The sequence below is a fragment of the Psammomys obesus genome, unplaced genomic scaffold (assembly GCF_907164565.1).
Source record: "Psammomys obesus unplaced genomic scaffold, mPsaObe1.curated_primary_1811, whole genome shotgun sequence".
NCBI classification, from domain to species: Eukaryota; Metazoa; Chordata; class Mammalia; order Rodentia; family Muridae; genus Psammomys; species Psammomys obesus.
Window position 1 is genome coordinate 1,491,600 of NW_026594014.1, and position 13,720 is coordinate 1,505,319.

The window sequence follows — 13,720 nt, forward strand, 5'->3', positions numbered from 1 at the left end:
TAGTAGTAGTATAGTAGTAGTAGTATAGTAGTATAGTAGTAGTAGTATAGTAGTAGTAGTATAGTAATATAGTAGTAGTAGTATAGTAGTAGTAGTAGTAGTCGTCGGCAAGGATATCAAGAAGGACTGGGGTGTGGCTCAGTGGTGAGCACTCTATGTATGTGTGCATCCTGCCTGGGTTTGTACCCAGTGCCAAAAATTAAAAGGGCAAGCTACTACACAGACGAGCAGAAGATCGGATGAGTTATCAGTGGATGGATGTCCCCCCACAGGCTCTGCAGACAAGTGGCCTCAACGAGGACATCCTGACAAGGGCTGTGCCCTGACATTCCCACACCCCACTTACTATGCTGGTCCCTCTTCTCCCGCCTGGGGGCCTTGAGTTCTGGCTCGTCAGGGGGTACTACATCCAGCAGGCATACGGTGAACTGCTGCAGCAGCTTCAAGTCGGAGCCTGTGCAGTTGGCTGCCTCGGCTGCCCACACACATCCCACCTGCACAGGCTGCAGCACGCGGAAGCGCTTGCCCTTGGCTAGGAGTTCATCCCACTCCTTGGCCTTCAGCTTCTGGCGCACTTTCTGGTTCTCGGGGTCCGCACACTCCTGAGAGGACAGGAAGCAGACCCGTATTTAATGCCCATGCTCTCTGGCACCTCAGCACTGGCACTGAGCTCCTGAGAGCCACCCCCAGACCCTAGGAGGATGTGGCAGCAAAGGACAAGTCTGAGCAGTCAGTTCAAGCCTGAGTGGTGTGATGAGTCAGGATATTTCAGTGGCTTTGCCTGTTCAGCCTCACAGCTTCTATGACCGGGTTAACAAGTGACTGAATCCCCAACTACAGATCAAACAGCCTGCTCAATGTGACTGCCAGCGGGGTCTGGGCTGCCCAATAGCATCATGGTTGGAAACAAGGAGCAGCCAGTCTGACCCCAGCCATTGTTCAGGCTCCCTAAAATTGCAACCAGGAGCTCGGGAACCAAGGATACACTCAAACTCTCCATGGCCCTTATAGGAGAGCTTTCAAGTGCACAGGGACCTTCTAGGATGTGTGTGTGTCTTGTGCTTTCTTTGGGGGTTTAAGCCTCACGCCTGCTCACCCGGAGCTTAAGCCAAAGCAGCTTATCACCTTAATACCTCACAACCAGCCCAGTCAGGATCTCTCACCTCAGTCACGCCTTCATCCTCAGACAGGTACCCATGGGGCACAAAGAAGCCATCGTCCTCATCCTCGTCTTCCCCCACATCATCATCCTCATCCTCGAAGAGAAAGAAGACAAGAGCTCACATGCACACAGATGTCAGAGTTGAAGGCCAGTCTGGTCTCACATAAATACACAGCCTAATGCAGGCACTGAGGGGCTTGCAGAGTGTGCTTAGAGCCCTGTACTGGCCTTGCACGTTCCCCAGCTTCTCTCTAGTGCCATGGTACATCTGGGTACAGGTGCATTATGTCAATAGTACCCCATTAGGTACAGGGGACTGGGAGCCAGGCAAAAACAGTGTGTGTAGCGAGAGAAAGAAGAGACTAGTAGGGGCTAGTATGGCTCTTACCAGTCTGCCCATGGGCCTGGGGGAACTGGGGTGGCAAGCACTCACTAGTCTAAGCAGGACCAGAACTTAAGATCAACAGGCCCACCCCACATAAACCAAGTGCACAAGTGGCTCCTGCAGTTGGTGTAGCTGATGCCATTCATCCCCACTGGGATTACTTACCCCCTCACTGTGGGACAAAGACTCCCCAGGCTCCTCTTCTTCCCACTCGTCATCACTGTCTACCTCATAGTCAAGAAGGTTCTGGAGAGAGAACACAACATGAGAATCATGGGGAAGGTAGCACAGAGCAGCCCGCCCCCATGAGGAACCCCTACCCCAGGGCTCACCTTGTCCTGGGCCCAGGGGTCACGGGGGCGGATGATTGCCGTCTTCTTGTTCCATGTCCCCCAGTATGCTGGCCGGTGGTTCTCTGAGAACTGCAGGAGCTTCATGCGGCCAAACCTCTTCCTCTCAGGCATACCATCTACCTTGCTGCTCTCCACGATGACCACATCCCTGGGCAGTCAGACCATGCTTACTACTATACTCATGGCTGGCCACCATGTGACCTGCCTGTTGAGGAACTGCTCAGGACTGTCCTTCCCATTGTACCCAGGGTGCAGGAGGTGTGCCCCAGAGTCCCATAACACGCTCTAGTAACCAAGAAAGACACTTAAGGAGATGCTGATTCTAGGACACAACAGCATAGGGCAGCATGTCTCCTATGGCATGGTGTGCCAGCTCTCACCTGTCCATGATGTCTGTGTCACGGTTGCAGCCCTGGGTGGGTCCCGACCTCAGGGGTAGCCGCCCCTTTAGGTCACGGAGGAAGGAGCTGGTCCCACTCTGCTGTCGCAGGAGCTCGTCCAGCTGATCACACAGGTCCTGATCCCAGGCAGCCCGGCACCGCGGAGCCAGCACCATGTGTTCTTTGATTTCAAAGGGGGCAAACTTACCACAGGAACCGGCCAGGGTCTGCAATGAGAACAAGCCGATGCACTGCTGGCAACTGAGTGCAATGCGGCAAATTCAGGTGCACAGACCAGAGGCTGTGCTAGCCCTGGTGCACTGCTGCAGGCACTGTCACACGGTGGCCGTGGGCCTAGGGTGGCAAAAGGAAGCTGCTTTGGTACTGCAAGATTCCAGGGTCTTTGCAGTGATAGGACTGGATTTCAGACAAAACCACCTGAGAGCTACCTTCACTCCAGAGGCCCTTAACCCCACCTTGTGGAGATAACAGCCTTGCTGTATAGCCTGGGTTGGCCTCAAACTCACAATCTCCCATCTCACCCTGCTGAGATGATGGGCATGGGCTGGCATACCTGACCTCCAGATTCTGGCTTGCTTTTTTTACAGTTTATTTACTTAGGGGCTGGAGAGACGGCTCAGCAGTTAAGAGCATAGGCTGCTCACAACTGTCTATAACTCTGGTTCCAGAGGATCCAATGCCTTTTTGTGTTCTCTGTGGACACTGTATGCATGTGCTACAGACATACACACAGGCAAAAACATCCATACAAAAAACAAAAATCTACAGAAAAACAAACCAAAAAAACTTTCATTCATTTTGGTGTGTGTGTGTGTGTGTGTGTGCGCGCGCGCGCCTGTGTGATTTATACATGGCATGTAAGCTGAATCTCCTGATCCTTGCTTCCAGATCTTAATCATGGTGAAGGCCTTTTGGTCCCCAGTATTTGTCAAACTCACTGGAAAACATGTTAATGTGTGAATCTGAATGACTAGATGACTGGGATGGATGGGTGAGACCAGAGGCAAGAAGCAGCTTGGGCCTCAGGGATGACACACAGCAGAGCCAGCTCTTTGGTTCTGGCAATGCCAGTGGTTAGACCAGTCACTCTATCATCGCCCGTGAGTTCAAGATTTTCTCTAATGGCTGTGTTGGCTCACACCAGGGCTGCACTTTGTCTACAGCCAGACTGTTCAGCTGGTGGCTTCCCTAGTAAGCACACCACAGAGGCTGGGAACCCCTAAAATCCATACCACCTAAGCCCGGCCTCAGGGCTTCTTAGAGGACAACCAGGTGCCAGAGCTCCCCAGGGACTTTCCAAAGCCTTAAGGCAGAGAACCTGCAGCTGGTCCCCTAGGGCCAGGAGCCTCCTGTAGCATTAGGAATATACAAGACAGTCATAGCCCAGCTGAGCACCCGAAATCCCAGTGCTCCAACCAAGCTAAGGGCCAGGCCTCCTGGCAGAATGCAGTCTAATAAATCCACATAGTGGAAGGAGAACTGATTTAAGCTGCATTCTCAGCTCCACATGTGTGTGACGGAGTATGTACACAGCTTCACCCTATAATCATAAAACAAGGTCAGAGAAGATGGCTCATGTGTTAAGAGTGTGTGTTGCTCTTGAAGAAGACCTGGATGCTACATCCTCCAACTTGAAATCTCAATCCTAATTACAGCAGAGTCAAAGCCACCCAACATCAGACTTTCCACGCAAAAACCAAAACAACAGTCAGGAGAACAGGAAGGGACAAAGCCCAGGAGATGGCGAGCCATTGTTAACACAGTACAGACTACAGCAGAATCATCCTAAGGGGACTCAAAGTCCTTCCCCAGTGTTTCTTTCCACCGTAAGATGAGCAGGTTTTGTCACTGGCTCTGGCCATGGTATTGACCGCAGGCCAAGTGTCTAGAGCCATGCCAAGCCTCCAGCTTCATAGGTTAATTTGCTGGGGATTTCATGGAGGAACAGAGCAGAATGTTCCACTGAGCTGACAAGGGCTTCACTTCACTCACCCACAGGCTGAGGTAACAGAGCAACTGCCACACAGGAGGGGTCACCTTCCACCTCAGTTCCTACATGGTATGAGCTGGCCAGAGTTACCACAGCTTTCCCCATAAACAAGGCCATTTCCAGGTAGCCTTAGGGAATTGTCATTGGAACCTACAGCATTGTGCTATGTCTTACACTGGCCAGACAACCAAGATGACACATTGAGTACAAACGTAAGAGCATGTTCAGACCCTGGCATGTGGGCTGAAGGAGTGAGTAGGATGGTGAGTTTACCCTAGCCTACACAGCAAACTCTAGCATGGACTGGGATACGACACTCAACTAGATCTTAACAAGCCAGGGCCAGGATCGAGACACCCCAAGCTATCAAAGCCACTGTGGGACAAGTGCTTGAGCAACAGATATTGCATAGTATGTCAGAAGAGGGGAGCTCAGAGTGGACAGTGAGGAGAGCCAGATAGATGACAGGTGGCATCAGGCCACCCACTTTCTCTGGCACGCCAAGCCTTTCTGTCCCTAAGGCTGCGATGGCAGCCACAGTTTAGCTTCGAGGGTAACATCACAGCCTTCTGGAGGCAAATAAAGAGCTCAGGCTTGAACCCAAACGGAATCAGTTGGGGGTCCCAGATCCCAGCTCACGACAGGCTCAGAGCAGGGCGGGGAGATGCTCTGCCAGTACAGTGTTGCCCCACAAGGTAGCAACCACATAAAAGCTCGAGTTTAACACAGTGGGGAACCCTGACACTGGAATGGGAGCACACAGTACTCCTGCTTGCCCGCCAACCAATCCAGACAATCAGTAGCTTCTAAGAGATGATCTCAAAAAACAGGGTAAAAAGGGGCAAACTCACAATTAAAAATAAAATATATCTTTGAAAATTTGGTGAAGATCAACAGAGGACATCAACAGCTGACTTACATACATACACACACACACACACACACACTCACTCAATCACTCTCTCTCTCTCTCTCTCTCAACACAGGCAGAGCAGAGCAGAGCTGAGGCAGCATTCACCTTGGGAGCCTGTGGAGTCTTCGGCTTCTGGAAGAACCTGGTGATCTCTGCCTTCTCTGCCTTAATGCGCTGTGGTGGGAGAGGAGAGGACAGGCACTTACCCAAGGGAACTCTGGGAAGGCAATATTGTCCTTGTAGGTTCTCAAAACCTCAACCCATGAGGGATCCGCCCAGCAAGGAAGCAGTGCTACCGCTGATGAGATCTGAGTGAATGTGCAGTTCTTGTGGGGCCCTGCTGCCCAACACTGGGACACAGAAAGCACCCTATTACTGCAGTGGCCAAGGCGGGCAGGGTGGACAGCCAGGCTACCTTCTCTTCTTCTCGTAACCGCTTCTCCTCCTCTTTTTTCCTCTTCTCCTCCAGTTTAGCCCTGGAAGAAGAGAGCTACTGAGTCTGGGGAGCTAGGGCCCCACCACCCACCCCTCTTTAAAAAGGCTCCAGCACTTAGACTAACAAAACAAAATGCACAACCACAAAATTTTTTTTCTTTGCTTCTGAGACACAGTCTTGCTAGGCAAACCCAGGCTGCCTCAGCCTGAGTACTGATGTTACAGGTATCTCAAGTCTCCAAATAAAATTATTTTGAGAGAGGATCTCACTATGTGGACCAAGCTGATCTGCAACTCACAGAATCCCTTAGCCTGAGTGTGGATTAAAGCTATGCACCACAAGCTGCAGTCCATCCCTGACACATCAAAACCCAGATGTGGTGGTACCTGGCTACCATCCCAGCACTTAGGTGGAGGTGGGAGAATCAAAAGTCCAAGGTCATTCTCAGCAACATGTCATACTTGCTCAAAACTCATTTGTCATTTATTAGTCTCAACCACCTACTTGCAAGGCACAAAGAATGTTTTTTTTTTGAGGCCAGGCATGGTGACATACAACTTTAATTCCAGCAGAGGCATCTCCGAGTTCAAGGCCAGCCTGGTCTACAGAGTGAGTTACATGACAGCCAGGACTACACAGAGAAACCTTGTTTGTTTAAAAAAAAAAAAAAAAAAAACCAAACCAAACCAAAAACAACAAAACAAACAAACAAACAAACAAACAACAAACAATACTATCTGGATAGAAATGAGAATGTCTCACAATCAGACACAGAACTCCTATGAACTTTCAGAGTCAAAAACTCACAGGACACAGTGGCCATCCACTAGGGCACTGGCCGAGTTAGGAAACTGAGGAGGAACTCCTAATGTGACCAGAGCATCTAAAACCTAAAAACCCCAGCAGCGCAGGAACCATCAGCTAGCCAAAGCCCACACCCCAAAGAAACACAGGCCAGAAACAAACTAGCCATGTCCGGTCAGGCTCCAGAGAGCGAGAGACAGAAGACCCAGCAGGGAATCCTGCTGGGCAGAGCATCCACAGGGCCTGGCTACTCACTCTAAAGCCTCCTGCCTCTCCTTGCGTCGTTCCTCCTTGAGCCTCTGCTTCTCCGCCTTCTCCTTCTCGTCCTTCTCCCGCTTCTCCCTGCGCTCCTTCTCCTTCAGCTCCTTCTCTTCCTCCTTCTTCCTCCGTGCCTCCTCCTTGGCTCGTCGAGTCTCCTCCCTCAGCTTTTCTTTCTCTTCCCTCTGCTGTTCTCTATCCTGTGAAGACAGTGGCTAATGTGCCCTGCAGGTGACCCATGGCGTAAACTGCCAAGCACACGGAGCTCAGGGTTCAGCCCAGCAAATGAGATAAATGGCAGGACAGCAGTGGCTGCCAGGTGACAGCGCTCCATAGAGCCCAGGCTGGCTCAGATACATACATACACGGAAGCATGTTGATTTCTTTTGAGGTGGGAGACTGGGCTAAGGTACAGAAGCCTGGCAGGCAAGTGTTAGTAAACAGTCCTAGGTCAGACTCACTGCCCAATGGATGTCCTGGGACTGAGCTCTAGCCCAGCAGGTCTCTGACACGTGGAGCCTGGGGATGTGGGGCAGCTGCTGCAGCAGGCTCACATGAGGTCACAGTGCTAGGGCCTCCAGCATGTTTTGCAACTGTGTCCTGAGGCCCAGCTCTCAAGTGCTGTTTTCTGGCCAGGAGAGGCTGTCTGGATTGAGCAGAAGGCACAGGCCCGACTGCACTGCAGGGACCTATTTGTCCCTGGTTGTTACTAAGGAGACAGAAGCCCTGGAAACATAGCTGGCCACTGTACTTACATATGTACTGCTCACATGGGCTGAGCTGCCCCTAATAGTGCAGGCATGCCATCCAATCACAGGGGAGACTGGAGCCGGCCTGGACTACACAGATCCGACAGACAGAAAGGACTAGGTCCTTCTGCACCACAGAGGACAAGCATGTTCAGCATGCAAACAGCCTGCCTTTCCCATACCAACCCTCTAACACTGAATGCCTAAGGAGCCCCAACTGGCATGGCAACCTTCCTAACTGCAATGGAGTCCAGTGGGCAAAGCAGGGACTAGACTTTTCTACATTAAGAAATAAGAATCCTAGACAGGTGTGGTGATGCACACCTGTAATCCCAGCACTCAGGAGGCAGAGGCAGGAGGATCTCTGTGAGTTCAAGCAAGCCTGGTCTACAAAGCAAGTCCAGGATAGCCAAGGCTACACAAAGAAACCCTGTCTAAAAAAACAAAACAAAACAAACAAAAACCCAAGAGGTGGTGGGGAGACAGGGTTTTACTATGTAACCCTGGCTGAACTTGAACTCAAGGCCCCTTTGAAGGAAGCTTTCCCAGCACCCACATTGTGCTAAGAGAGACCCAGGCAGGGCTCGTGCACTAGGGACACCCCAGTATGTCACTACTGTTAGATAGTGCAGTGGCAGCACAAGTACCAGAACCCAGAGGAGTACAGAGGCTTGGAGAATTAGGAAAGGGGCCTTACTCTGTGTAGTTTGCTCCTGCCCTTCTCTGTGGAGCCTTTGACAAGCTTCTTGGCAACCTGAAAGGAATAACAGAAGAGCTTAAGTCACATTTCCAAGGGACTCCATCCCACCCTGCACAAAGGGCAGCAGGACAAGGAACCTGCAGGGCACATTTTGAGTGCAAGCTGTAAGCCCCATGAGACCCTGGCGATTTAGCAGTTGACTATCCTGAAGCACAAGGACATCACTAAGCCCTAACACAGAAAAAAAGCCATATGATAAACATTTTAAAACCCAGCACTGGGGACCGGAGACAGGAGAATCACTGGGGCTCCCTGGCTAGCAGTCCACCTCAGCTAGCTGGTTAAGGCCCAAGTGGTGGCCATGCCTTTAGTTCAGCACTGGGGAGGCAGAGGCAGGCATAATCTATTGTATAGCAAGATCCAGGCCAGCCAGAGACACAAGTCAGTTACTGTGCCCTGACCCCAAAAAAGGATGGACAATGCCTGAAGACCAATAATCAAGGTTGTCTTCCAGTCTCCACTCTCACAGGAACCAACCCACAAAGGTTGTTTGTCAAAAAGAAGATAAATTTCAAGGTAGAGCCTCTGCCTAGAATCCCACAGTGACGTGCTGGGGGCACAGTCAGGGGTAGACTCCCTAACTAGGATCCTCTAGTTAGGGGCAAGGGATGAGACTCAGGGGTGGAGCCCAACCAGAATTTCCCCTTCTATGTTAAGACAAAGCAGAAAACAAAACGCAAACATTGTTGCAAAACAAGGAACTCTGCAGTCTTTTCCAGCAATAGCACCAGAGGTTACAAAAGGGGCAGAGTGCAAAGGCCTTACTCAGGTAAGTTGGGCACAGATAAGGATGCCTGTGAGCAGAGAGAAGACAGCAGGTGGGAAGTGCTGGGCCTGCAGGGTGAAGAGAGCAGTGGACAGCGCTGAGCCAGCAGCCAGTTCCTATCAATCCTACCATACTGTGTTCACACGCTGGGCCCTTGGATCCAGTCAGCTGAACCCTGGGCCTGTACCTGCCAGGTATGACATCACCACCACAACTTTTGTCTGCTGTCTTCTTTTTAGAATATGGCAGGTCACCTGGGGCTGGGCCCATGAACCAGGCCTGTAGTCCCTGCCCTTCTGCAGGACTGCAACTTAGTGGAGACTATCTAAAATACCAATTAGGGGATGGTACATAGTATAACAGTTCATAGTACACAGCTTCATAGCATAGTGCTAGCCTCACATGTGAAAAGGTCTGGGTTCTACACAGTAAGCAGGGTAGAAATAACTCCGCAAGTTTCTCTTACACCTGAAAAAGAGCTCAGTGGTGGACAGAACTCAGGCAGCTGATTCTTAACTGAGAAGAACAAGACAGGCAACAGGACAAAGCATCAGCTACAGGGACACGGGAAGGACCCTATGTTGGCAGACCCATAGATAAATGGCCCTGGGCTGTCTTCACTGAGTGTATGATGACCACATCACCATATGCCAACAGTCTCAACAGAGGCTTTTCAGACCTCTGTGAGTTTAAGGCCAGCCAGGGCTACAGAGATCCTGTCAAGAGACAGGCAGGCTGGCCTGCTACTTCTACCCAGGGCATTCACCCACTCACAGCACCCAAGGTAATGGGGCAGGGTTCTCTGTGGCAGGTGAGGGAGGGCATACTAGAAGGATGACTGCTCTGAGAGGGTGCAGCTGAAGGTAAACATCGCCAGCAGATGGAAGGGCAAAGGATCACTGGGGCTAGTTCTTCATGGGGGACTGACTACAGATATGAGTTCTCTTAACTCCCTGCAGACACTCCAGTAAGTGTGGTACCTGGGACAGGAAGAGGACAGCAGTCCATGGGAAGGCACAGAATGTGCAGGAGCTATAGCCTTCCTAGGCTTCTCCAGTAGGAGCCAGGACACCAGGAGACCAAGACATATTCAAAGTTCTGTGACAGCTGTGGGACCTCTCACATGCAGACAGACAGGCAAGAGTACAGGTGACTGCCACTCTAGTCCGGGCTACATACACAGCCAAAAACATTTTTAATCATAGATAGAAAAATGCACACACAGACACACACACACACACACACACACACAGTGGGGACATCACAGTACACTGAGGCACTGGAACTATAAAGGCAATGTTACTGTGGATTGTTGTTTCTAGACAGGATCTCATGTAGTCCCCGCTGGCAGGTGAGTTTCTGTGGTGCTGGGGATGAAACCCACCAGGGCTTCTTACACTGGGCAAGCCCAGCCCTGAAGCATCTGTGTGAGGCAGGATCACCTGTGATTCCCATGCTGGGCTTCAGTCCTGGATTCAAAAAGATTTGCCTGCCTCAGTTCATGGCACTAGCCTGGCTCGTTGCAGAGTTTCCTGCTCATAAGTAGAGGGGGCCAGAGCAACCCAGGTGCCTGCCCACAAAGCTCCAAAGTATCTAAATTAGCACAAGGTGTGCTCTCTTATGAACAAACACAATTCGCACTACTGTCTTCTCCTCATCAGAATGACAAGGAAAGCTGTCTGAACATGTTCACAAAAGATGTAAGTTTTCTTCTGGAATTTTCCCTGTCTGTGGTGCTTTGAGCCAAGGTCTTTCTATGTTGCCCAGGCCTGGCCTTGAACTCAATCCTCCTGCCTCAGTTTCCCAAAGGCTAGGATGAAAGGTGCATCAATAGCTTCGGAGTGATTTTGATACAGGCTTCGCTGAATATAATGTAAGTGTGAGGAATTTGTATGGTGCAGGACTGAAGCTATCCCAGCAGCCAGGGCTCACATGGCACAAAGGCAAAGACCCAGGAATGTGGCTGCCCCGGCACTATCCTAACTGGAATGACAGACTGTGTTACCAGACAGGAGGCTGAGTGACAGGTCTCACAGCACACAAACCTGTCATGTCAAGAAACTCTATGCTAAGAACCCTTCCCTCATCCAGAAGATACCAGGAGATGAAGGGAGGTTAGGGTCATGTAACAGATCCTATCTCAAAACACCATAAAATAAATAAAACAGGGCCAAGGAGATAGTTCAGCAGGTCAAAGTGCTTATAATCAAGCCTAACACGAGTTTAATCTCCCCAACACTGTTCTCTGATTTCTGTACACATTGTGGCTGGTATGCACACTGACAGGCATACACAACACTTTTAAAAAATTTAAATGTTATATGGAAAAAGGTTACCAGGCCTCTTGAGAAGAATGGTAAAGGCCACAGCAGATGGCTGAGGTGTTCCCACCCACCTGGGGCCTTTAACTTCTGCTCTTTAGCTCTACACTGTGATCTAGCTGCACCCCGGGCTAGGATACCAGAAGGAAATGGAATCAGCTTAGCTGTTCATCAGCTGCTGAATGGATCATGAAAATGAAATTCATCAGCACAATGGAATATTATTCAGCTGCTAAGAAAAATGAAATCATGATGCTGGGCAGCGATGGCTCACAGCTTTCATCCCAACACTCAGAAGCAGGCAGAGTTGAGTTCCAAGACACACCCAGGGAAGACAAAGAAAAGAAAAAAAAAACAAAAAACTTTTTTTTTTTTTTGGTAGGAAAATAGAAGCAACTTGAAAAATTATCCCAGCTGAGGAAACCCAGACCCAAAGAGAAGACTGCCACCATGGTCTCCCATGTGTGGCTGGCACACCGAATCCTTGTATGTGTGGGGCTCCATCCACAGAAGGCAAGAAAGTCTTAGGGGCAGATCAAGGGAAGGGATGAAGTATCAAGAGGAGGGTCAAATGAGGTCGGGACAGGATATCTGGGCAGAGAAGTATGGGGCAAGATAAGTAACACTAACGGCTTTTGACAAGGTCACACACAAACTTATGACTAGAGAAGCTTCTTAGCACACAAAAGCACGTATGGGATTTAAATGGAGCTGTCCTAACTGGCGGTACTAAGTTCCCCTCAGTTTCCTCTTTTAAAACATGTTTGTTACCATGTATGTGTGTGGTGCTGGGAGCTGCACTTGGGTCCTCTGAGAGAGCAAGCAAGTACTCTCCAGGTCGGAGTCATCTCTCCAGCACCCTGGTTCTTATCTTTATACCCAGAGTAGTCAGTCAGCTCTCAACCCAGAGAGGCTTCTTTCTTGAGATATTGCCGGAGAGAGCCCTACAACCTCTGCACACAAGAAAGACAATGGTACACTTGGCCCTCCATGGGACAGTTATGTCACCTCCTGTCAGACATCTTAGGAAAGGGGGTTAGAAAGGTCATGAGAGCCACATCTGTGGAGTTCTGCAGTGAAATGCTTTCCTGACACGACAGAACTGTCACACATATGAACTCAGAACAGCTGTGACTGCATGTGTAGCACCTACACAGATCAAGCCACATGACATTCCAGCACAAATGGGGAGCAGTCATGAATCTCTACCTGCAGCTGAGCATCTCCTGAGGAAGGATGGCTGCTGGGAGAGGGAGGACCGCCTTCTACAGGAATGTGGTCTGATAGGCCACTCATGCCTTGTAAATGGTCCCAGTTGTGCACGTATAGGAGCACTAAGTAGACTCAGATTTAAAAACAAGAGCAGGCAAGCCTTCATCATCCGGAAACCCACAAGCCTAGTCCCAGACCCCCAGATGCCAAGGCTCTTCGTGCAAACCTCCTTTCCTTGGTTTACATAACCACCTTCCCTCAAAGATGCTAACCCTTATTAGAGCAAGCACAACTGGACACAACAAAAATATTTCAGATCATGGGGAGTCCAGCAGCAGGGGATACACCTACAGCACAGCTCCTATATCTATGCCTCAAGGAACATGGTAGAAGGGTGGGTGGGACCCAGGCATGGTGGCTCACGCCTGCAATCCTAGCACTCGGGAGGCAGAGGCAGGTGGATTGCTTTGAGTTCAAGGCCAGCCTAGTCTACAAAGTGAGTCTGAAACAGCCATGGCTACACAGAGAAACCCTGCCTTAAAAAAGAGTGGGTAGAAAGACTGTAAGAGCTAGAAGATCAAGAAGTCTGCTGAGAGGGGCACAGGAAGAGAAGAGGAAGGGAGGATGGGACCGGAAGGAGATGAGGGAGGGGGCTACAGCTGGGATACAAAGAGAATAAATTGTAATAAATAAAAAAGAAGTCTGTTGAGGCTGTGTCTCCTAGAAGCAGCTGCATGAGTGAACAAGATGTGAACAACAAACACGCTCCCATGGAAGGGTGAATTTTCATGGGGTCCTAACCTAGAGAAGGAAGATTGGCAAATAATGACTGCTGGGATTAGGAGAATCTGGCTCTCAGGGATGAGTCCCCTTGCTGTTGCCCCATGCAGAGTGCTCAGCCCTGAGACCATCCAAAACAACAAAAACCAGATGTATTCAGACTTATCTTTGTGCACACGTACATGTATACAAAAACAAAGAAACTATCAACTTGACAGTAAGTATAGGACATTGGAGACTCGAAGGAGAAGTGATGCAATCCTATTTCAATTACAAACTTTTTATTTTTTGGTTTTTAAGACAGGGTTTCTGTGTAGCCCTGGCTGTACTGGAAATTGTTGTGTAGTCCAGGCTGGCCTCAGACTCAGAGATCTGCCTGTTCTTGCCTCCCAAGTACTGGGATTAAAGGTGTGTGCCACCACCTCCTGTC

At 50.0% G+C, this 13,720-nt stretch overlaps 1 protein-coding gene across 2 annotated transcripts in view; it reads right to left on the bottom strand.

Moving 5' to 3' along the window:
- The window catches only part of Chaf1a (chromatin assembly factor 1 subunit A), a 32,075-nt gene that overhangs the window by 3,545 nt on the left and 14,810 nt on the right, over positions 1-13,720 (bottom strand). For both annotated transcript variants that reach the window (XM_055617805.1, XM_055617804.1), the window contains exons 4-12: positions 8,149-8,205; positions 6,700-6,902; positions 5,620-5,680; positions 5,310-5,378; positions 2,281-2,507; positions 1,880-2,048; positions 1,713-1,793; positions 1,164-1,256; positions 347-602 (exon numbers count right to left, since the gene is read on the bottom strand). In XM_055617805.1, the coding sequence (XP_055473780.1) occupies positions 347-602; positions 1,164-1,256; positions 1,713-1,793; positions 1,880-2,048; positions 2,281-2,507; positions 5,310-5,378; positions 5,620-5,680; positions 6,700-6,902; positions 8,149-8,205 (1,216 nt within the window). The remainder of the gene's footprint in view (positions 1-346; positions 603-1,163; positions 1,257-1,712; positions 1,794-1,879; positions 2,049-2,280; positions 2,508-5,309; positions 5,379-5,619; positions 5,681-6,699; positions 6,903-8,148; positions 8,206-13,720) is intronic.